Raw genomic sequence first — 22,589 nt, forward strand, 5'->3', positions numbered from 1 at the left:
GTGGGAAGTGATTTTTGTGCACTTACCGTTTCCAACGCTAGGTGGGAGTGTTGTTCATTCTTCTGCACCTCATTTCCCACCTGCAGCTCGAGCGTCAGTGTTTTTTCATTATTATTATTTTATCTTTATACAACAAAGAAGCAACAAGCATTAAAAGTGAATATGGAAACACAACTTTTTATTCACTTAAAATATTGGTATGAACTAACAGGACAGCAGTACTCCCCTACACATACATTCTAGCCTTATGCTTATTTTTTTTGCATTAATTCCTTTATATATATATTTATATTTAAAAAAAAAAAAAGTATCCAAACTAACAAAGACGACCTCATCAATTCACATGAAAAAGACCTCTTCTCCTCCTCTTCTGAAAACATACCCAAAATTCTTCCTGGTGGCTAACATGAAGTCCCTTCTCTCTCTCTCTCTCTCTCTCTCTCTCTCACACACACACACACACACACACACACACAGTGACCATTAACCAAAGACTGTGATGCCAAAACAGCACAGCTCTGCCACACATTAACACAGGCCAGTGTGAATGTTTACATGAGCTCTGAAATGTAGCGTCAAGGCAGAGGTGCTGCTCTGAACCAGTAACACCACCACCTTACATTAGAATCTGAAAACCTAACGGCATATATACCTCCACCGTATAAAGAGCTGGATACAGATGTGTGTGATGTCTGTTTGAATGGCTTAACACCCAAAGTCTTGCTTATACACCAGTGAGTTCTTTTTAAGGCCCCTTTAAAATGATTAGGTTGCACACATTGATCTGCCACGGTTAAGGTAATATGACCAGCTACGCTATATCAGCGCATCTACTTTGACCCGTGATGAGTACAGGTAGTGTGATGATCTGATGAATAGGGTGTCACAGCAGAAATAACCACATCTGATACCCACTGCATTCCCACTTTGACTGTATTTCAGTGAAGAAAAAAAATAGATGGAAAAAATATACAGTATCCTTACCCATCACCTTATTGCATGGGGATTAAATGGCTATGTAGCACACCAGTAGTTCCTAATTTAATATGGCCGTGTAACCGATATCTCACAGTCCCATGTAGTTCTGGAGGACTGTTTATTTTTCAGCTGGCTCATGTAAACACATTAAAGGGGATCTATTAAACTTCTTATTTTCTGATATATTTATATATTGTTATAATGGTGCCGATTCAATTAATGACATCAGGATATGTTATGGTGGCCCATCTGAGCCAGAAGCTCAGGGTTCGTCTAAACACTTTGTTTCCAAACGTTTTTTTCATTTCTTGGCTCTGTATGATGTCAGCGAAAGCCGACACCTCCTTATACGGTCATTTGAGCACAGAAGCTCCGCCCACAGATTGTTTGTTTGCGGGAGCCACACAATAAAAGGAAAGCTGGCATAACAGCAGAGGGAGAGCTTGTTTAAGACACTGGATCAACTAGAACTACACCAAGGTCCAGTAGAGGGTAAAAAGGATAATTCTGAACTGTGAATTAGGCAGAACTATTGTAATGGAGTCCATTACAACAGAATACATGGACATGGACGTCGGAGTAAAAGGTCCCCTTTAAAAATAAAGTCATACCTCAAATTTGAAAATCCTGGGTCAAAGCAAGCCCATCTCTGCTTTCATCACATGATAAAAAAAATCTTTAAATCTTTGTGTTTCTGAAGAGTTTTTAGAGTGGTTTTTTTTTATTAAAGCCATGAATTATTACAATAAAGTTTCTCCACAACATAAATATTATCATAGGCAAATATAACCTTGAAACCTCAAGAATAAAATTCATTTTCATGTCATTTGTGGAGGATAGTGTCAGTGTTTTTAGGCAATTTTTGAATGAAACTCTTCACAAACACAGCATAAACAAAGCAATTATGAACCACCAGAACATCTGAAATAGGTGTGGCAGAGGATAAAAAACCCATCTTCACATATGCGGCCACTGGTATATCGTCCTTTATGGCAGGGACACAAACAGAAAACAGCCAACGCGTCATATGTAAAACAGCTCAACACACTCACCATGGAGACAATAAAATCTCTTTAGAAAATAAAACACATTCAAAAGCCATGTTCTACAACTTCAGTGCCCAAAGACAGAATTTGGCATTGACAAATCCATAACAACAACAAAAAGACATTGACAATAAAGATGAACAGATGAGATATACGTTTAGTAATATGTGACGAGACCTATGAAAAGAACCAGGTGTATATTGATGCTACCATCCAGTTCCGTCCAGTCAGTCCTGCAACACGAGTGGAAACTCATGGATTCTGGCATTCACTCACTCCGTGCTGTTGGGAAAAAACCCCAAACAAAACAGAAAAACCCCACAAAAAAAACAAAACCCATCTTTATAAACTCTCAACTGTGTGTACAAAGAGTGACATAATATGTTTGTCCCCTGTCAAAATGTTAATGTTTCGGTCTTTTCATTATTTTCCTCACGAGCCTGTCAGGTCTAGTCCGCTCCCCGAAGTCCAGTTTCTCTGAACCCAGTGACGAGCGGGACCGGGAGATCCGAAACGATAACAAACACTAAAAAAATAAAGGCCCCAAAGAGGAGAAACCAAGGATTCAATATGCCAGAGTAGCAAAGGCACACAATCAGAAAGATGAAGGTAAGACTTGTCTCTTTCTCCGGTTTGCTTTCAGTTCAAATTCAGTCCGATCCCAGTTTGATCCGTCTCCTTCCTGTTTGCAGCAGGCGTGAGAAAGTGCTAGAACATGCGAGACAGATTTGCGTGTGTCTATGTGTGTGCGTACAAGTTTGGAGTCACCGTGGAAACATATCGACACTTTAAAACTTTATATGTTTAAAGATTTTAAAATACACATGGTTACTCCCTAAGACTGCATTGATAACCGGTCTCTGGTAAGTGCATCTCAAAGCTAGTCACCCGAAGCTCCACCCCTCTGTACCTTAGGTATAAACTGACAATAGGTTGGTTATAGGATAATATATCGACATGAGTAATGGTATGCTTACAACAACAGTAAATTTCTTTTCAGCTGCTATAAATACATTTCTTTGAGAGGTTTTCACAACGATCAAACTGTATGCCACTGTTTGCACGCTGAAATGACACGCTCAGTTGTGTTATTAAAAAAACAAACAAACGAAAAAACATACACACATTCCTTCAATTACCCGCATAGTCACAACTAAGTTCGTACACAAACAGGCACATGTACTTTGCAGGGCAGAAGCCAAGCACGCATACACCTACATGCACGCACGCACCCATACAAAAGACATAAAGGCACAAGGTATTGCTAATGTTGAGGACGCTTTGAAACATGAACTAGAGAGACATAAATGACCCTTTTCACCCATGCATCCTTTTTCTCCTCCTCGCCACAGTAAAAACAGCATCAGGAAAAGGAAAAAAAAGTTGCTTCCTCTTTCTAATAACATGCAAAGAGAAAAGAAAGGAAAAGAAAAAACACCCACACACATCAATAGTAAACAAAACCTACAGATCTACAGTACCTCCGAAAAGGTACACCATTTGGTATTTTAGCGCAGACAGATAGGTCAGCCAACGTGTAAGACTTCCAAAACAGAGAGCAGTGATCACGTACAAATCTTAGAAAAAGCAGAGAGCAGGTTGTATAAAAAAAGACTGGGAACAATGAGGAAGGGAGGGAGAGAGGGGGAAGCGGGAAAAGGACGTTGTTAGGCCAGCGGTCCCGTCGTCCATTACCGCGTTCAGCTCCGTGGGCATCTTCCATCTGTCCGGCGGAGACGCTTGAAAAGTCCTCAAAAATAGTAAAAGTTAGATAAGATACATCTGGCCTCCTCGTGATTTTTTTTTCAAGTACTAAAAGTCTCCAACTACCAACAACTTTACCCAATCTGACACCAAACTGTGTACAAGGTCAGAAGGAGACAGAGTGGTTCACAAGAGAGGAGTCACAACACCGTCGACATGAGGCTCTGTGATTCGCGCTCCTGCGGGATCCAACATGGATCAATAATGTAGGAGGAGCTGGAACACGCGAACATGCCATCGGATGTCGTACAGATGTGCTTACTGGGCAAGAGAGGAAGGTGGAAGGGGAGGGGCAGCGACAAGGAGTGGGCTGGTAACTCTTTGCTCTCCTCAGCTTCAAATAGCAGCAGCTGAACCAGCGACTCCATGGATGTACGCACACATACGCACACAAATGCATACACCGCTAAGCGTGACTTCCTCCACTCCGCCCTCCCAGTCCTCCAACGCACGAGCGAACATGTCCCAGCCTGCGTGGCTCCTCCGTTACCAGCCAATCAGGTTGGCTTTGGCTTTCTCTGTCAGTTTGCGGACACGCCCTTTTGAGGAGGTGCCAAAGGTTATTGATGAGTCCTCAAACAGCAGCTGCCTTTGCTCCTCCTCGGAGTCCTCCTCCATGTACCAGGCTGACCGTCGACCTTGGTTACGTGTGCGCATGGACCCTCCTGCCTCGTCGCCTGCCTCCTCCTCCTCCTTAGGAGGTTCTTTTCGGCTGGGTCGTTGGGTCTGGAGCGGAGGCGTGCCCTCTTCGTTGGCCCTTCTGCTGCTCCTCCTCAGTGGCGAGGGCTCCGGTGACTCAGGAGGAGGAGCAGGTTCCTCGATTCTCACCACTCGGGGCCGGCCACGCCGTCTCGGCGTCGACGCCATGCCAGAGTCCGACAACACTTCCTGTGCAGAAGACATGCCGCCTTCGTCGCCTGTAGACGGGTCGACCTCGTCGTCAGGGGTGAAGCTCCTGCGGCTGCCGCTCTGTCTTGTGTCCTCCGCCTCCTGCTTGCTCTTCCTGCCTCTCTTCTTGCCAGGTGGGCGACCTCGCGGTCTTGAAGGGCTGGCCGGGGTTGAGACCTCTGGTGGACTCACTGGCGGCTCTGTTCTCGACTTCCTCCCCCTTCTTCCCACACCTAGGGTCACATGACTACCGTGGCCATTCAGGTGGACTGTGCTATGAGATGAAGTGCTGCCAGGAGAGCCTGAGATGGAAAAGAACAGAAACGTAAATGTTTACGTCCTGATCGTAAACCTTTGCTTTACACGGTCACATGATTGTGACGTGATCTCTTACCTGGTGTGTGTCGAACAGGTGTCCTGAGTTTCCGTCGAGTGCTTCCGCTGCTACTCTCTGTGGGTTGGGAAGGTGTCACCTTCTCAGGAGCTGGTGATGACGAAGCTGGCACAGAGTTATGAGCCCGCAACGAGCGAGTCGACTCTGTTAATGAGAAGGAGATAGAAGAAGGAAATAAACAGCCAGGCTAGGCAGCAGGCGAGGAGATGTAGTGTGCTTTCTTGTCCAGCATCAGATAAGAAAATCAACATCACTTTGGTTAGCATAGCTTAGCATAAAGGCTGAAAAACAGGCAGCGTATAGTTAGCCTAGCTTTGTCCAAAGGTAACAAAAGGTGACTGTCAGCGACTCACAAACTTGTGTTGTGTGTGTATAAAAACCAAAATGTAACAGCAACATGCTGTGGCCGACTACTCCTTTGCCTGCTGCAGTGACTTCCTGGAGCGTTATCATATTTATTGAACACGTCTGTGATGATACCTGTTGTGCTCGGCGTGCTGTTCGTGACGTTATGTGATGAGGATGAGGAGGGTAGTGAGTGTGTAGTATGGCGCGCAGCGCTACGCGTGCGTCCTGGAGCTGGCATTTCTGCTTTGCCGTTGACCATCTGAGGCGGCTGCTGCTTGACGGGGATGTTCTGCCTCAGAGAGGAGGGTCGTGAAGGGACAGGCGAAGGCTCCTTCTTTGCGTTCACTCTGGACGATACGCGTCTCTTCCTCTCTGGGCTAGAAATGAAATCAAAAAGTAACCGAGTGTGACATCAGGTTAAAAAATATATATATTTAAAGCTGCAGAGAAAGTTAAATTTCATCTACCTGGACGCGGTGCTGCTTGCAGGAGATTCGCTTCTCCTCCTCCTCCTCTTCATTACGTGCCGTGTCTGTCTGTCTGTAGTGTGTCGTGTCTGTCTGTCGGTGCCTTGTTTGGTCAGTTTATCAGTCAGGCCGTGGATGGCTTTGTAGTCAGCCAGGATGGGGCTGATATGCTCCTCAAACAGGGCAGAAAGCCTTAGGCTCATACTATAAATCTGAAGAAGTTAAAAAAAATAATAATTTGAGGATTTAATTTTATGGACCCATAAAATCTATATTATAGGCATAATGAGCTGTAAATGTGTGTGTTTGTGACCCTCACCCGAGACTTCTTACTGGGCGTGTAAGCTTTGGAATTACTAAAAATGAGCCTGACATCCTTGCAGAGCTCGATGGGAGACTGGTACTTTCCTTCCGTCAGCGTGTTGAGAACAGTGCCAAAGTCCATCGGTGATTCGACTATTTGCAGGTAGTCCTTGAAGAAGCAGAGGGACAGTTGGGATTTTTCATCTTTCATTGAATTGTTTTCAAAAGATGACAGAAAGGAGAGAGAGAGAGAAATGGGAAAGAAGTGAGAGAATAGAGAGGTTTGAAGTTTTTACTGTCAATGAGCTGAAAAGGAAAAAAAACCAGAAGTGAAAGAACTGCACCCTTCTTCTTTTGAAGAGAACTCAAGGCCACTGAAGCTGTGAGTCTGTTCACATCATGAATGAAGAGGCCTTTGCCTCAAACAGCACTCATCATAATTGAACTGGAGCCACTTGTGCCCCCTGAAAACACAAATCAATGTGATTGTGATGGAAATTTACAAGGAGCTAAAAATTCAGATCAGCTCCAGAGAGTTGAGTTTGATTCTGAGCTCGCAGGTCTGCACCGCACATAACACAAAAAGCGAGAGGTTTGTTGCATAGTTACCGGGTACTCTTGTAGGTCTACGGGTTCTCTGAAGGGCTCAGAGTCTTCACATTGAAAGATGAGATCCAGCAGCTCTTTGCAGCGTCCCTTCCACGCGTGAGGGTCGTACGAATGAGGTCGAGCTCGCAGCTGGCGCTGCATGGGTCGACGGGCCTGTGGGAATTAGTAAAAAAACAGTAAACGGCCATTTCTGATACCGAACCTGCATCGACACTGACACTGTATCCGCTCGTGTGAATCTGTTACATATGTTACCTTGTGGTTCCGTGTGGATGTTCCAGGAGTATTAGTATCTTCGTCCTCTTCCTCGTCATCCTAAATAGGATAAAAGAAAAATAATCTAACATGTTTCTCTGTCAGCTTAATTAATTATATTTTTTAGCTCAATAATTCAAAAAAGAAGGAAAAAAAGCGAGATTAGTGTCTATTTTCAAAGCTTTACGCTTAACGTGCCCGGATCATCGTGTGAATGAATGCAGTGTAAGCATGCATACGGACAGTCACACACACCTCGTCTTCAGAGTCAGAGAAGGTCGCCTTCTTCATAGTTTTATAGAGGGGCATGATGTCTGTCAGACTTTGGTCCCTGTGGAAGAAATGAGGAGGAATCAGGAGTTATTCCTCTGTGATAGGACAGGGTCAATGATCTAAAAATTATTCATGTCAAATTATTAAACCCAAAAAGTCGACTGTTGCAGCTGTTGGGAAAGCTACATGTGGGGAATGAAACATTCATTGATGAGTAAGGAGGACATTTCAGATGATTATTTTCACATCACGTAACTGTGATTTAGTAACGCTCGACATTAAATGTGCTCACTTAATGAACTGCAGCATGAGGTCAGAGACAAACTTGGCGGTGGTGACGATGAATGACCCCGGCTCGTTGAACGTCTGGGCGTTGTGTTCTATGTAGCGAACCTCCCACATCAGAGAGGAGAGCCGCCTGAAAGGAAAACGCAGCTGTTACGGTCGGTCTCTTTCACACGCGCTCTGTATGTGATAACCCGAGAGGACGCACCTGTAGAAGCGGTTCACCAGCCTTTGGCGTATAGTGCTGAGGTCAGTGACGTAGGCCACTACTGTGCAGTACGTGGGGTACGCCTGCAGGTCCACTGGGAAGGCAAACGGTGCTGCAACATCTGTGTTTGTTGAAGCAAGTACGTGATAAGAGAAATACACATGAGTTATATTAGTGGTGCACATGAGCCAATGGGATCCACATTTGGTATTATGAGGAATTAAATCAGTTTAAACATAACAGAAAAACACGAACTGATTTATTTTCTATGGCAGGATGGTGTGCATGTGTTTCTTTAATCCATTTGCTGAAATTGATTTTGATTCCTTTCCAACAAAAGAAGCCCTGCAACAGCAATGCAAACACTTTTATCCTGTTTTTCTTTCTGCAGCTATTCTGAACATCCCTGTCTTAATTTAGATGTTTCCAATGGAGAAAAATATTTGATAAAAATCTTGTTCTGCAAAAAACAGTCTGCTCTTCATTATGATTACTTATTTCTCTTCATTTCCTTTCACCTATCGGACCATCATGGAGGATGTTTCTGTCCCTCAAATGCACTTTGAAGATGGCTGGCTCCAGACCCACATATCATACCCGGAACCTTTTATCATTTATTACATATAAATACCACGTGATAGCTCCATTTAACACTGTTAGGGAACAAAATCTCTCTCTTTTGGCATCTTTGCTTCCTGCACCCTTTCATCTCATCCTCATATCTCTGTTTAACTTTGTCACTGAATGGGGCTTTAGCATAACTGGAAAACATTCCTGATAGTGAACCATGGGCTAGATTTAGGACAAAACCCTTCCTTTACCTTAAAAATAGGAAACTTTAAGGATTTGCTAAATAGGCAGAGTGTCAGTTTTGTGACTGAAAGGTGTGGACTTGGTTCTTTTTGCCTCTAACTTTATTGTTCATATATTTGAAAAATTTTTTCACTCAGAACACAAAATCAGAGTTGGAATTTTAATTTTTTATGTGTCTATGATAGTTTGCAGTAGGAGTGCTGATTTACTTGGAATGCCTGGGGAAGAGGTTATCAGCACAAACACATAATAGGTTTGGGTGTGACGGCTCAAAGCTCCGAGGGCAGTGCCAAAGCTCTTCACTGAATCCTAACACTGAATGCTGATACTGGTATTTTTGATGAAACAGAGCAGAACTTAGGATAACTTAGTGTGGAGCATTGTAGCTAGGAGCAAAGGCAAAATACAACAGACAAACCTTGGACATATCACAGTCAGCACAGTTAGTTTTTACAGTGACTAGAGTGATGTGCAGTGTTTCAGGTTTTTAGTAGGGGTGCAACGATACTCGTATCGATATTGAACCGTTCGATACAGTGCTTTCGGTTCGGTACGCATATGTATCGAACAATACAACATTTGTAATTTATTTTAGCAACTTTCCTTCTGACGATGATGTCTGTGTTGAGCGCTCAGTGAATCTGCGTTCGACTACTCCGCCTAGGCTGCACTGTCGAGCGCAGATCCACTGAGCGTTCAACACAGACAGCATCATCAGAAGGAAGAGCGCAGGGCAAGCTAGCGAGACAGAAGTTAAACTCTCCTTGCAACATGGCAAATTGAACCTCCCCCACCCTCATTCAGATCTGGCGTTTGGAATTATTTTGGTTTTCATGTGACGTATGACCCTGACGGTAAGCGCGTCATGGACTAAAGTAAAACAGTATGTTGGATGTGCCACGCAATGCTCAATTACATGGGTGGGAACTAGTGTGTTAGCGCAGTTAGCTCGTTAACGTGTTGGCCGTCTAGCCCCACGCAGGGGTAGCTCGTTAACGGAGATTTGCCGTGTTGTGGCGTTAACGTCATTTCAACGAGATTAACGCTGACAGCACTAGTGGGAACACAACGAATATGACTGCACATTTACCCCGACATCATCCTGGTGCAAAGACAAGTGGAAGCAGACAAAAACAACAAGCATGCATGCTACAAACTTTACCCGAGTCATTTAGACAGCCGTTAGCACATGATTCTCCTTATGGGGACCTGATATGTATATATATATATATATATATTGTGGCGAGCTCAGACAACGAGGAGACGGAGGTGTCGTTTGGTCTTGCTTCCCGTGAGCTAGCCAGGGAGCACAGCCGTTTATTGACATCTGCAGAAGAACACTGCCGCTAGCTAACTGCTCAGCGCGGCAACCGCACAGCAACAACAACAACAACACCACACAGGGCGCCCTCTGACCCCGGAAGGACACACCGTCGCAGCGAGAGGGCGTCACCCGTCACTATGGCAACATAAACAAAACATAACTGTACAAACAGAACCCCGAACAGCCCTGACCCGCTACATAGCCCCCACCTAAGGGGTCAGTCGTCCCCGACGACCCCATTACCCCACACAAAGTCATGCAAATGTCCAGGTGCCTTCTTTTGGCGCACCGGCCGGTCACGGTCACTCGGGTCAGAACATGGGGTGCCACCATCATCCCACTTCTGACACCAATGTGGCGAGCTCAGACAAGGAGGAGACGGAGGTATCGTTTGGTCTTGCTTCCCGTGAGCTAGCCAGGGAGCACAGCCGTTTATTGACATCTGCAGAAGAACACTGCCGCTAGCTAACTGCTCAGCGCGGCAACCGCACAGCAACAACAACACACAGAGCGCCCTCTGACCCCGGAAGGACACACCGTCGCAGCGAGAAGGCGTCACCCGTCACTATGGCAACATAAACAAAACATAACTGTACAAACAGAACCCCGAACAGCCCTGACCCGCTACAATATGCTGCTGAGAATATAGCCCAGAAGAAGCGTATAGTATAGCTTTTATTTTGGAAAGAGCCATTTCTCTGTAATAAACTCTCTTTTCCAAAGATGAGTGATTCCTCAATCAGATACAGGTGTTACCGCGCCAGATCCGCGGCCCCGAACCGTAGTAAGGAAACCTCTGGCAGTTACTTGAAGGTTCCGTAACTGACTCTAGCCGGAAACAGCTTACTATACAGGTCAACTCCGCTAGCAAAAAGATCGAAGGAGGCGTAGGAAACTGCTTCACCGAACTTTATTTCTTCTCTAAGGCACGAACACCGCGTACAGTGGGCTGAAACAGTTTACTCACAGCGAGCATCGCCGACACAACTCTGGCTGTCGAGGGAGTTATTATATTCCTTTTATTTATTTTCTTTTCGTCTCTTCTGTAGCTAACCGTTACTTTTTCCCCTTCTCCGCTCTCTCTCTTCACACACACCAGGCAGTCCCGCTACACACATCCCGAATACATTTCCCATCAGGCTTCATCCTTAAAGGGCCATGCCTGTAACACAGGGCTTGCAAAATCGCTAGCCCGACGCCCCGGGGCTCGCGAGCTATTGTCGGGCTATTGTAGGAAGGAAAAATATATGTCAATGCTTTTGCATTCTTTCAGAAATGTAGATGGGTAATTAGGTCATTGGCATCGGTGAGCCACTGTCAATATGTGACATATTGAAATCGCGTTTGAATTTGCGCTTGTTTTTTGCTTTCACTTTGCAATCCCGCGAACTGTGTATAGAGAGCGACAGTACTGATCTGTGAGTGATGATAATTTGCGCACCAATTCCTCTGACATCGTCTTATCAATCGTTAGCTTACTACGCAAACATGACGAGTGAAATCTCCCGCAGCAAGCTTAAACATAGAGGTTGATCGCGCAGAGAATCGCTGACCGTTATGTATGTGTGTGTGTGTGTGTGTGTGTGTGTGTGTGTGTGTGTGTGTGTGTAAAAGCAGCAGGATATATATTTTAGTTCTGCTGAGCCAAATAAGACAGGTCAGGGTGAAGAAGTTATGACAAATCAGACTATAAGGCAAAAAGAAAGTGCAGCTTTATGGTTTCATGGACAAAAGAATTTCTGTGGCTGCAATATGACGAGCTAAATAACCAGGGCTGCACATAAGTGGTCCGCAGGTGGGCATTCGCTGTGAAAAAAAAAAAAAACGCGCACAAGATATGAAGTTGCAACGTGTGTTTGCATGCATAAGATTTTCTGGAGGAGGACAGACATTTGTTTAAAACTCTTAAAGATGTCGAAGAAGCTCCTTTAAGCAATTACTGTGATGTTCCTCCACCTCCAAAGAAATGTCAGAAGGAGTCCGAACCACAAAAGAAGCGCGTATTCTCGGAAAAGTGGTTGCAGGAGGTGAGCTGGCTTCAGACAAATGATGAACGCACAGAGATGTGGTGCGGAATGTGCCGTGAAAATCCCACTCTAGCGGACAAAAACAGTGCTTTTTATATGGACGCAAACGCGCGTTGCAACTTCTTATCTGGTGCGCGTCTTTTATTTTGACAGCGAATGCGCACATGCGGACCACTTATGTGCACCCGTGTAAATAACATAATGTTCTGCCGGGTGTGTTGTTGGTTTTCTCTCGATACATTTTTTTGTATCGAAAAAATATCGAACCGTGACACCAAAGTATCGAACCGAACCGTGAATTTTGTGTATCGTTGCACCCCTAGTTTTTAGGTACATTTCTACACAGAGATCGGTTCATAAGGAAAACTGCAGAGAGCACGAGAGCACCTGCATCTTTGCTCATTTTACTCAACGCGCACATGGAGCTCTGCAACACCATACGTTATTTTTATGCATTTTACTTTTTTTATCGCTCTACAATAGGATCAGTTATAGAAAACTTTGAAATGTCTAGTAGTACAACGATGTTTAGTGTTAGTATGTGTGTAGTAGTGAGTAGTAATGTGTGTATTCTTACAGCAAAAAAGAGCAACGTGACCATTTATAGATGTGGTGCAGCTGCAGCAAGTTCATTAACATGATTGGAACCTGATCCCTGCTGATCCCCATGTTAATGATTTGACTGCACAGGTTTATATGGTGGAATCATTCTTTATAAAGCAGCCCTGCTCTGGATGAATCCTGAACACAACCCAAGCTCTTTGATTTACTCTGAGAACGACTCCCTCGACTTCCAAGACCCCTCGGAGCCCGCTCGTTTCTAACACAGTCCATTGCCCTCATATCAAAACCAGTTGACATGCAAATTTGCGCTGCTTTTGGTAGATTGCATTGGTCATTATTTAAAAGTACCAAGTCTTACATACGTACATACGTATATTGAATGTGACACGTGACACAAACACAAATGGAGAATGTAACATTGCATTTCAATAAATGTAATATGAATGAAAATCAAAAGAATTGGGACAGACTTAGATTTTTTTTAAACATATAGATGTTAATAATCGTTGTTTGTGAAACGATGTTCGTGCAAAGTTTCGTTTAAATTTGCACACCGATTAACTCTTTAAAGCCGGTCGGAGCGGGCTTACCATCAGGGCTTTATGAGCCTATACTGGTGTTTTTAAAAGTTATGTTTGACTTTATGACTTTCTGTGTCGTTTCTGGGATGCTTAGGACTCATATTGCACTGCTGGAAATAGTTTATTTTGATGCACATGCTGTTTTTTTTGCAAATTTGCATTGTAAGATTTATTTTCGTTTTTTCCTGCAGTATATAAAAATTGGTGTATTTCAAAAATAAAACTATGAAGACACTTAAAATAAATTTCCTGTGGTGGGAAACTATTTTGTGCAACTTTTTTGTATTTACAGTTTTGAGGGATAAGCTTCTTAAATTTCTCTAACTAGAAATATATGTTAAAAAAACAAAAACAATTTTAAATTTTTTTGTAGTTTATTGCACGTTTTTGCAATTTATGTAATTACTATGCACTTAATGCAGACATATTATTAAAATTTGGGCTATAATGGTTGTATTGATGTATATCAACTTGAAATGCTCCCAAAAATGGCTCCACAGCATGTAAAAATATAATATAAGCTCTGGCGCACTTGGTTCTATGGTCGGTCTTAAAGGGTTAAGGAAGACATGAATACAGACTTATATAGATATGTTATAATCAATATAGCTGGCTGACTGTGTGTTCATAAATTAGCCATATAACCTGCCACTCCCACATACTTGCAGCTTCAGCATCACACCAATTTGCCCTGCTAAGTAAATCTGAGGCCAAGCGTGCTGTGCAGTGAGAGCTTGTGTGTGAATCTGTGTCTAATCCCCAAACTGTCACTAGAGGGAGCCATCACACCATCTTTCTTCCACTAGCAGGCCTTCAGTCTGTTCCTAATGTGTCATTACATCACTTAACGGGAATTCATGAAAGCACCTTAACATTTAGTTCACTGTGTTAGCGGCTTACTCCTTTGACCATATGATCCTGGCCCCTGGCTGGTTCATCTGACTCATGGGGTAAGAGTGGTGACTCACACTGGGAAGAGTCATCCAGCTGCTACCTTACAAGAAATGCGCCCTCATGGCGGAACTTCATATCACCGCTTACGTGGCTAATGTTAACGGGCGCTTCGTGACATCATACCGAGCGTGCAGAGCTGGTCGATGGCTTTGATGATGCGTTCGCACTCCTCGGCGCGTGTGCGGCAGCCCCATTCACCGTCCAGGGGAACGTACAGCAGCTCCTTCTGCTCCTCCTCGATGAGCGGAACACTCTGGCCCAGCTCATCCGGAAACGTGGCTGCAAAGACATAAGGACAAAACTGTCACAACTGTAAGCTGTTAAAACTGAAGGAATGAGTTCTTTGTTGTTTTTCAGATGAGCACCGCATTTCAGATTCCTACCATCATCGGGGATGGGTTCCATATCCCAAGGACTCATCTTCTCTGTGTCTCCATTATCCCAGCTGGATGGGAAACAGGGTTGGATTATAATCATCATCATCATCATCATCACATTGTAATCTTAGTATTTTGTTAGTTCTTTTGTATTTTACAAAGTCGGCATGTAGTATTGAGCATACCGCTTCATTCTTTAACAAGGTTTCAAATAATGAAGCGCTCAGTAAACATACAATATATGTATCAGTGGTTCAAACTGTAAAGTCACAGCAATGCAAAAGGTATTTTTTCCAAGCCACGAGGTGTTTCGTGCAATAGTGAGGGAGATGCAGCATAATCACAAGCAGCTATCTGTCCGAGTTTGTCCAAGCAAGTAAATTCCTGTTAAGTGTTAATGGGAATATTTTAATGACAAATATTCTGTTGGTGTTTCAGGATGTAAGAACCTGAAATCGTTAAATAATAGTATTCACTATTATCTTTTTGTACCAGGAGACCAACTGGACAGTAGACAAAGTGGGAACTGATTGGAGGGTTTCACACTTTTGTAACAGCCAACATCAAAGAAAACAAAGAAGACCAAAAAAAAAAATCCTGGTTGAAATTTCTCTGACTCATAGCGTGCCATTTTTGGGGGAAGTTTCATGGTGTCACTAAGAGGTGGCACTAGCTCTATCAAGTATGCCTCGTCTACGTTATCGTATGCCATTGTTGTACATGACTGTAGTGGAGTCTAGTAGAAACTGTCTGGTGGTGATTACATCATCTATACTTTGGCTTTCTAACCTACTGTTTCAGCGTCTCAGAGATATTTCTGGCATTCAGAGGAAAAACACGTCAAGTATGTAGTGACTGTCATCATCACCTTTGAATCTGATGACAGTCAATGTGACACTTTGCTCCTCTTTACTTCCTTTTCCTCACCATCACCAGCGAGTTCTTCTGAATGTGATTCATGTTGGTCTTGTTTGCATCATCCCTTTGATCTAATTTCTTTGTTTCTGTATGCATCTCTGCCTGTGCACATTTTTGTTCTTATATAGACCGTCTTGCAGTCTTGCCAATGCAAGACGGTCCTACCTAATGCGAATGCAACGGATTTGCTGTCATGCCAAAAAGAAGTGCAACCCTGCTGAGAATAGAGCAAATCCAAGCTGTGGTCATACCAGACATTGTAGCACTGGAACAAGCTGTCAGGATACTGGGACTGGTAGGGCTCCTGGCTCTCAATGGTTCCAAACCACCAGGCATCATCGATCACTGACCGAAACCTGTCACCTATGGAGACATCACATTACTACAGAGAACTCTGCAAAAAAGAAAATGAATGTCATATACGATATCATTTATATTTGAGTGAAGTCGCACTGCAAAGGTAAAACTGACCTATGCGCCACTGCCTTTTTCTGGCGTTGTCAAACTGCTGCCGCAACACCAAGAAGTCGATTACATCAGGCATGTCGTGGTACCTGCAAGTAGTCAAGAGATTTGTAGTAGCGGTTCACTTCTGTATGCATAAAGTATATGCTATCTGCTGTCAGGAAATATTACTGCAGTCAGTGTTTTTATCAATAACCTCTTGTCTTGTGTAAAGATATGAAACCTTGCTGAAATGTGAGTTTTATAACTGCCATGTTGCAAAGTTGAAGAGAGACCATATAACATGATATAAGACAAGAGTCCCGTAGTGTTTTAGAAAGAGTAATGACGTCGGCTCATCTTAAAAGCTGATAAATGTTTGGCATGTATTGCAGTCTGTTTAAACTCTTTTACAACAGCAGTTATTCCACAGATGATTTTAGCCAGAGCCAAAGAAAAACTATCAGTATTTATAAAACAGCACACACATTTTTGTTTCTCAACTCAGAAATGAACTTTTCTACTTCTTAAAAGTATCAACCAAATTAGTACTGCCGAGTACTGATTTGCATGCAATCAGCTGGTGCCAAATTCGGGTATTAGAACACATCTGGACGAAAGGAAGATGAAGAGCGAGTGAGACCATGTGCCGTTAATTCAGTTATGTGTCAACAATCACACAGGCCAATGGCAGCAGCGGTGTGCAAAAAGCAGCCTTGGGTGGGGCTACGCTTTTCAAAACGCAAAGCAGGCGACACAAAGCTGGCCGTGACAACACATCTAATCTGGGGAAGCACCTTGTCAGACTCAAGAATACATCTAAAAGCTGTGGAGTGTTTGACATCTTGAAAGCCAAATACACCAGAGGTCTGTTGCCAACATATGAGCCACTGAACCCACGGATGATGGTCGGGACCCTACATCTTCTTCAGATAATTAGGTAGCTGGATAAGAATGTTTTATGTATTATTTTACAAAAAGCTGTACTGGAAAAAGGTATAACTGGGAAACAGTCCCAAATTCCCCAAACACCGGCTCTGGTACCAGCATTGTTTCAAACGTGAAAGGTACCAAACCCTATTGTTAGGGTAACTAAGTAAGATAACAGAGTTGCATTCTGACTTGCAGTCAGAGGCCAGATATGAGTCAGGAAAAACCCTGTACTCTTATGTGGAGGCAGAGAGAGACACTTACTTCATAGAGAAAGATCCCCCGGTTAATTTTCCAGTGTCTGGGTCCAGAAACGCCAACTTCAGGCAGCACAGCGTGGGCAAACCCACCTCATACTTGATGCCAACTATCTTCATCAACTCCTGCTCCTAAATGCCACAAAAAAGACATAACGAGCATGTTTGAGTTCTCAAGACAAAAAAATTAAGCAAACCATCCTGAAAGTCTCGATTAATGATTCCTCTTTCAGTTATTTCTTGTTCTTTCCTACAGGAAAGCCCCAAGTCAAGGGTTTGGTGTGTTTTTTTGTTTGTGTGTAGGGTGCAGGTTTGTTTCCAGCTGAGAAAAAGTGAAACTTAAAGATAGAAGTCTGGCTGTACAAAATACTAAGAGAAAATAAAAAGACGTCGTAGAAGAAAACGCTGCATTTCATACACTACAAGCAGCACATTCACAAGGAAGCACACTGTGCCCGCAATGCATTATGTTCTGCTGTCTGCACAGGAATTGCTATTTCAGCTTCCTCACGCAGAAGGACAGAAAAAAAATGAAATGTATACCAAATATAAAATGCAATCCTATAAACTGTTGCTCTCAAGTGTTAAAGTGTCTGAAGTTGGTGGCTTTTTTTCATTCTTCCGTAGACAGCTCCATATGCAGTTTCATAACCTTTTTTTTATGCTCGGTAGACATTTGTCTTTCGGTAGAGAGACGTTTTTAGGAAAGAAAAAATAAGATTAAACTAAGAGTGTGAAACCAGACGTGTGGCGGAGATAAAGAAGCCACACCGGTGAAAGGTTTGCAGCAAAAATCCTGTCGAATTTTGCATTGCAACAAAACAGCAGTTAATGATTACACTAACATGTGCGTGAATCCCTGGGTCCTGCTATGTATTCCTAGGAGGACAGTGTCATTTTTTATTTTTTATTTGCCTTATTTTGTTTTAATCGTGTCCCGTCTGGCAGCTTTTGCAATCACAAATAGGAGCTGAGCGACTGTCGTGCCAAACACATTTTGCTTTTCCAAGATCAGCTCTATAAAGTCTCTATAGGATCTTCTTGTTCAGGGTTTAACTGTTTATTTCTTCATTTCTATTCATGTTATTCCAGTTATTACATTCAATGGGGTATACAGTATGACACGGGTAACAAATCAACACTCTTCTAGTGGTGTGTGTGTGAGAGTGTGAGAGAGAAAGAGAGAGAGTGTCAAGTGTGAGTGTGTTTGTGTGTTTTTGTCACCAAATGTACTTGAAAATGAGGGTGGAAAGCTGCAATGATGGCCCTCAAGAGCTCAGGCAGACAGAGATGGATCCGGGAAAACTGGGTAATCCCCATCCCTGCAGGACAAGAAGGGAGGGCCTAGATGGGGCGCCCAAAGCCAAGGGGCGCGAGTCCCAGATGACCAGAGGCAGCAGGCAGCCGACTCCACTAGAGGCCAGTCATACTAGCGTGAGCCGAGATCAGGGCTCCATGCGCCAAAGAACCACCCGGCAGATCGCGGACCACCAAGGAAGTGGGTCAACGACCACGCCAGAACATCCAGCCACGCGCACCAACAAATATCCACATCCCAGTGGGAGGGGGTAGCAGGGTGAACCCCTCCATACACGACCATGTCCCACACGGACCAAAGCTCAGCAAGCCCACAGCGTCTTTTTTAAAAATTTCTCATGGGCTCGCCTTTTTACCTTTGGATGTCTACATTCTTAAAAGAGAAATGTCACTGAAAATATGACACCTTCAAAATGTCAGTGAAGCCAGGATATAACTGCGGTTCACTGCATATTTAGGAGAGAGGCAGCGCTTTTCAGAGAAACGCTGCTTTGGTTCGGATTTTACTGTCAAACTGTTTCTTACCCGGAGCTCCATCTTGTGCCACGGCTGCTTCTTAGGATTGATGCTGTAAATCTTTTTCTGTTTGGCCATCTCCACGTAAGCTTCATGGCCCTGTCTGAAGTAGTACACCTGCACACACACACATATGCAAAAGAATTAACGGCTTTAACTGCACTTGTAAATTCCTTTGGTGCGCGTTTGCAATGTAATTACAACGACATGGCATAACTGCTCGAGATGTGCCCTTTTGTTTTCATGGGTGTAATGACCGTTAATGCCACATGAGGTCTCTGACTTGTGATGCAGACTTTAGTCCTTGTTGCCATGTAAAACATGACCCTGTGTTTTGGTGTGAGCAGACATGTGGTGAAGATGCGGTCGGCGTGTACCTCGTCGCCCATCTGGGGTATGTAAGGACATCTCCGGGGGACCGTGTCTGTGATCCAGGCAGAGGGAAGCCATTCCTCCAGAGTTAGCCCTTGCTCCTGAAACTGCGTCCTCTGCAAGACGCACAGCAGAATAAATATGACACGTACACTGCTTATAATCCGGCGTGAAGCAAAAGACCTGACTGAATTAAGTTAGTTCATTCGTCAGCTTCAAATAACTTCGGAGAAGGAAAATGCAGTTCATTACTGATAACAAACCTTCCTCTTCTCCTTTGGCTTCTTCTTCTTTGGTAATGCGCCATCTTTATCTGCTTTGTCTTTCTTCCTTTCCTTCTTCCCCTCCCTCTTCTTCTCCCCGTCCTCCTCTGAGCCGCTGCTTTTCTTCTTCACTTTAACGCTCTTCTTGGGCGGTTCAAGGTTGATCCCGGCATCGGCTGTCCAGTCCGAATAATCGCTGGAGTAATCGCTGCAAATACATCACGGGGCCGAGATTAAACACACAGATGTGCGGCGTCTGCTCGTGCCGCGTTCTGATTTGCATTTAGTGTGCGAACGCATCGTCGGGAGATGAGTGACGTGATAAATTGGAGATGCGCTCGGTGTTTCTTACCTCGAACTACTATGCTCATCTGGCCAGGGCTCCTTCTCCTCTTCATCCTTCTCCTCCTCTGAGGAGTGCCCGTTTATTTGCCGTACCTCCACCTCTCCCTGAAAACACATACAAAATTAAATTAGGACACAAAAGCAAATGGACAAAAAAAAGACAAAGAAAGACAAAAATCATTATAATAAAATGTAAAATCCTCAGAACATCAAAACTTAAAACTATTCACTAAATTCGTAACAATGCAGTATGAATATGTACCTCTGAGGTGCTATCATCCTCATCTGCAGCCTCAGCACTCTGCCGACTTGTCTCCTCCATAGCAGCGCGGGTTTGATAGCCATGGTTACCTTGGCTCCTCCTCGCTTCGTCTACCACACACTCTGATGTCGGATGAACCTGGAAAAGCAAAGAACGGAGCTGAGTGTAACCAAAGTCCTGCGTTTGAGACATTTCTGGTTAAGAAATTAAAAAATTAAAAGAAAAAATCATAATAAAACAGCCATAATCTAGTCGAACAGCTATGCTCATGAACTCACCCTGCTCTCCTTGGGGAGAGAGTGGAGAGTACGTCTTCTCCTTTCTGACTGATAAATATTGATCTCTTCCTCTCCTTTAGCTTCACGCCAGTTCACTTGTCTCCTGCACACACACAGATCACGAGGTTCGTCATATTTAGGAGATCCTGTGCCCCAGAGAATGTGAGAACGTGTTTGTGTACATATCTGTTTCAGGAGTTACCTGACAGAGGCTTCTTCGAGCTCAGGGACCAGCACCCTGCGGCTCCAGGCTACCAGATCTCCCTCTGTGGCCATTTGGCTGCGAGGGGCGTTGCTGTGCATCTGGCGGACCCCCTCGATCTGCCCGCTGCGCCGTAGACCCACGTTGGGCGGGGAGTGCACCTCAGTGGGAGATCCCACAGATCCTGAGGGGTGGGGGAGGAGAGATAGGGTTTCACTTAAACTGTTGGGGAACTGTTGCACAGCACTAAATAAATGATGAGCCCACTAGCAAAATCTCAGAATTATTTCCAGTAGACCTTCTGTTAAGGTGTGACATATGGGACACTTCAGTGCATCACAGTAGAAAACTTTGATATAAAATGAGAAAGTAATGAGAAATAAATTGGAAAAATCTGTAACTAGAAATTATTTGAATTATCAATAATAATAATTAAATCTGAGATTCTGAATTTTAAAAAATAAATGAAACTCATTGATTACATAAAACCCACAGAATTATCTGCAGTTTTCTTCCAAAACCAGAAGTTTAAAGCTCAAGTTCATGTTTTTCTTATTTAAATTATTTTTTAAAAAAAGAACAATTTTCCATTTATTTTATCTCCCGTGATTAATCGACTAATCACCAAGGACTCAAACACAATTGGTTTGCATAGGTAAGAAATAGGAGTTTAAAAAATACTTTTTTAAAACGTGACTTCAAATAGTAGAGAGTCGATTATTAAGTATTTTAGGAGCCCATCAGCTAATCTGCTGACTCTGGGGACATAACACAGGGGCTCAGGTGCAGCCAGTAGATATACAGGCTGAGACGACCAGTCACTGCTTAAGAATGCAAATAAATTTAATGCAGCTAGTAAAAAGCTTAATTGTCTTCAGCTGATGGTTTTGAGACTGAACATTTTTTTTGTCTCCACACTGGCCGTTTACCAGCATGTACCCATGATGTCTGATGTCACTGGTCAATAAAACCAACACCACAAATGGAAGCTGGGACAAGCTTTGTCTACAGATGTCTTCATCTTTACATGCAGATATCAGTTATTAAGCCACCGACTGATGGAATCTATAAAGGGAAAAAAAGTGTTCTTTCATAATGCAGTTGGCTCACACTCTATTTTCATGTGCTACCACGGAGCACCAGAGCTGAGGACACAAATAGTTCTGATCTTCTGTACTCATCACTCTGAGAATTAATTGACCAAATAAAAAATCATATCCCACAAACACACATTACCTACTCTCAGTGTGCTCTGTGAAAACAGGTTCCCTGCATTCACTAACTCTTTGAATCAGGGGGGGGTTTATTACATTTCCTGTTTAAAATTCCACTGAGACACTTATTTACATAATTGCAGTTGTTGCAAATTATGCATTATTTCATTGAACAGTAATAAAAAAAACTCTCTTCACGATCCACGAATCATGTTGTCAACCTAAAGGTCTGAGAAAACATAAATAGTGGCTGTAATACATGTGCTGTTAATTCTACGAATTAATCAATCACAGCAAACACGTCTGCTTCAAGTGTAAGATGATGCTCCAACATATTAGTGCTGCTATGGATAGATGTGAATAATGACTGGAATCCAGGAAAATGAGAACAAAAGAAATTTGGGTGGGGAATGAATCAGAATAAACAGTCAGCATCGCTTTAATGTCATGACTCCTACCTCTGCTGGACCTGGTGTTTGAGGCAGCAGCAGAGATGTCATTGGTTCCCAGTCTTTGGTCCTGTTCCTGCTGCAGCCTCTGAATCATGGTGTCCAGAGGACTGGGACCATCCACCGCCTGTTCACTCACCACTTGATTCAGGCCTGCCAGGAATAGCGCAAAAGTGAGAGAGAGAGAATTTTAAAAAATGAGCTTAAATCCAACCATTGTTACAGCCATGACGAATACAACTGCTGCCTAATAACTTAACTATCTCTGCTGTGCCTTACTAACACATTTCATTAACTGCTGATTGCTTCTGTTTATATCCCAGCCAACAGCCTTATGAACTCTAATCTTAATTGCCATTGCTAC

General features: G+C 43.4%; 1 protein-coding gene across 1 annotated transcript in view; it reads right to left on the bottom strand.

Annotated features, from left to right (window-relative positions):
- Positions 1 to 156: 156 nt before the first annotated feature.
- The window catches only part of phip (PHIP subunit of CUL4-Ring ligase complex), a 41,428-nt gene continuing 18,995 nt past the window's right edge, over positions 157 to 22,589 (bottom strand). The window contains exons 18-40 of the mRNA XM_085246799.1: positions 22,235 to 22,378; positions 20,563 to 20,746; positions 20,361 to 20,463; positions 20,083 to 20,220; positions 19,828 to 19,925; positions 19,476 to 19,683; positions 19,218 to 19,328; positions 18,850 to 18,957; positions 17,015 to 17,139; positions 15,848 to 15,930; positions 15,628 to 15,739; positions 14,465 to 14,526; positions 14,205 to 14,360; positions 7,819 to 7,939; positions 7,618 to 7,743; positions 7,308 to 7,383; positions 7,053 to 7,112; positions 6,798 to 6,950; positions 6,205 to 6,357; positions 5,886 to 6,097; positions 5,551 to 5,795; positions 5,071 to 5,214; positions 157 to 4,978 (exon numbers count right to left, since the gene is read on the bottom strand). Coding sequence (XP_085102925.1) covers positions 4,275 to 4,978; positions 5,071 to 5,214; positions 5,551 to 5,795; positions 5,886 to 6,097; positions 6,205 to 6,357; positions 6,798 to 6,950; positions 7,053 to 7,112; positions 7,308 to 7,383; positions 7,618 to 7,743; positions 7,819 to 7,939; positions 14,205 to 14,360; positions 14,465 to 14,526; positions 15,628 to 15,739; positions 15,848 to 15,930; positions 17,015 to 17,139; positions 18,850 to 18,957; positions 19,218 to 19,328; positions 19,476 to 19,683; positions 19,828 to 19,925; positions 20,083 to 20,220; positions 20,361 to 20,463; positions 20,563 to 20,746; positions 22,235 to 22,378 — 3,626 coding nt within the window. The 3' untranslated portion in view covers positions 157 to 4,274. The remainder of the gene's footprint in view (positions 4,979 to 5,070; positions 5,215 to 5,550; positions 5,796 to 5,885; positions 6,098 to 6,204; positions 6,358 to 6,797; positions 6,951 to 7,052; positions 7,113 to 7,307; positions 7,384 to 7,617; positions 7,744 to 7,818; positions 7,940 to 14,204; positions 14,361 to 14,464; positions 14,527 to 15,627; positions 15,740 to 15,847; positions 15,931 to 17,014; positions 17,140 to 18,849; positions 18,958 to 19,217; positions 19,329 to 19,475; positions 19,684 to 19,827; positions 19,926 to 20,082; positions 20,221 to 20,360; positions 20,464 to 20,562; positions 20,747 to 22,234; positions 22,379 to 22,589) is intronic.

The sequence above is a fragment of the Mchenga conophoros genome, linkage group LG15 (assembly GCF_057382185.1).
Source record: "Mchenga conophoros isolate Kocher_MC1m ecotype Shallow Benthic linkage group LG15, M_conophoros_male_GT1.1, whole genome shotgun sequence".
NCBI lineage: Eukaryota > Metazoa > Chordata > Actinopteri > Cichliformes > Cichlidae > Mchenga > Mchenga conophoros.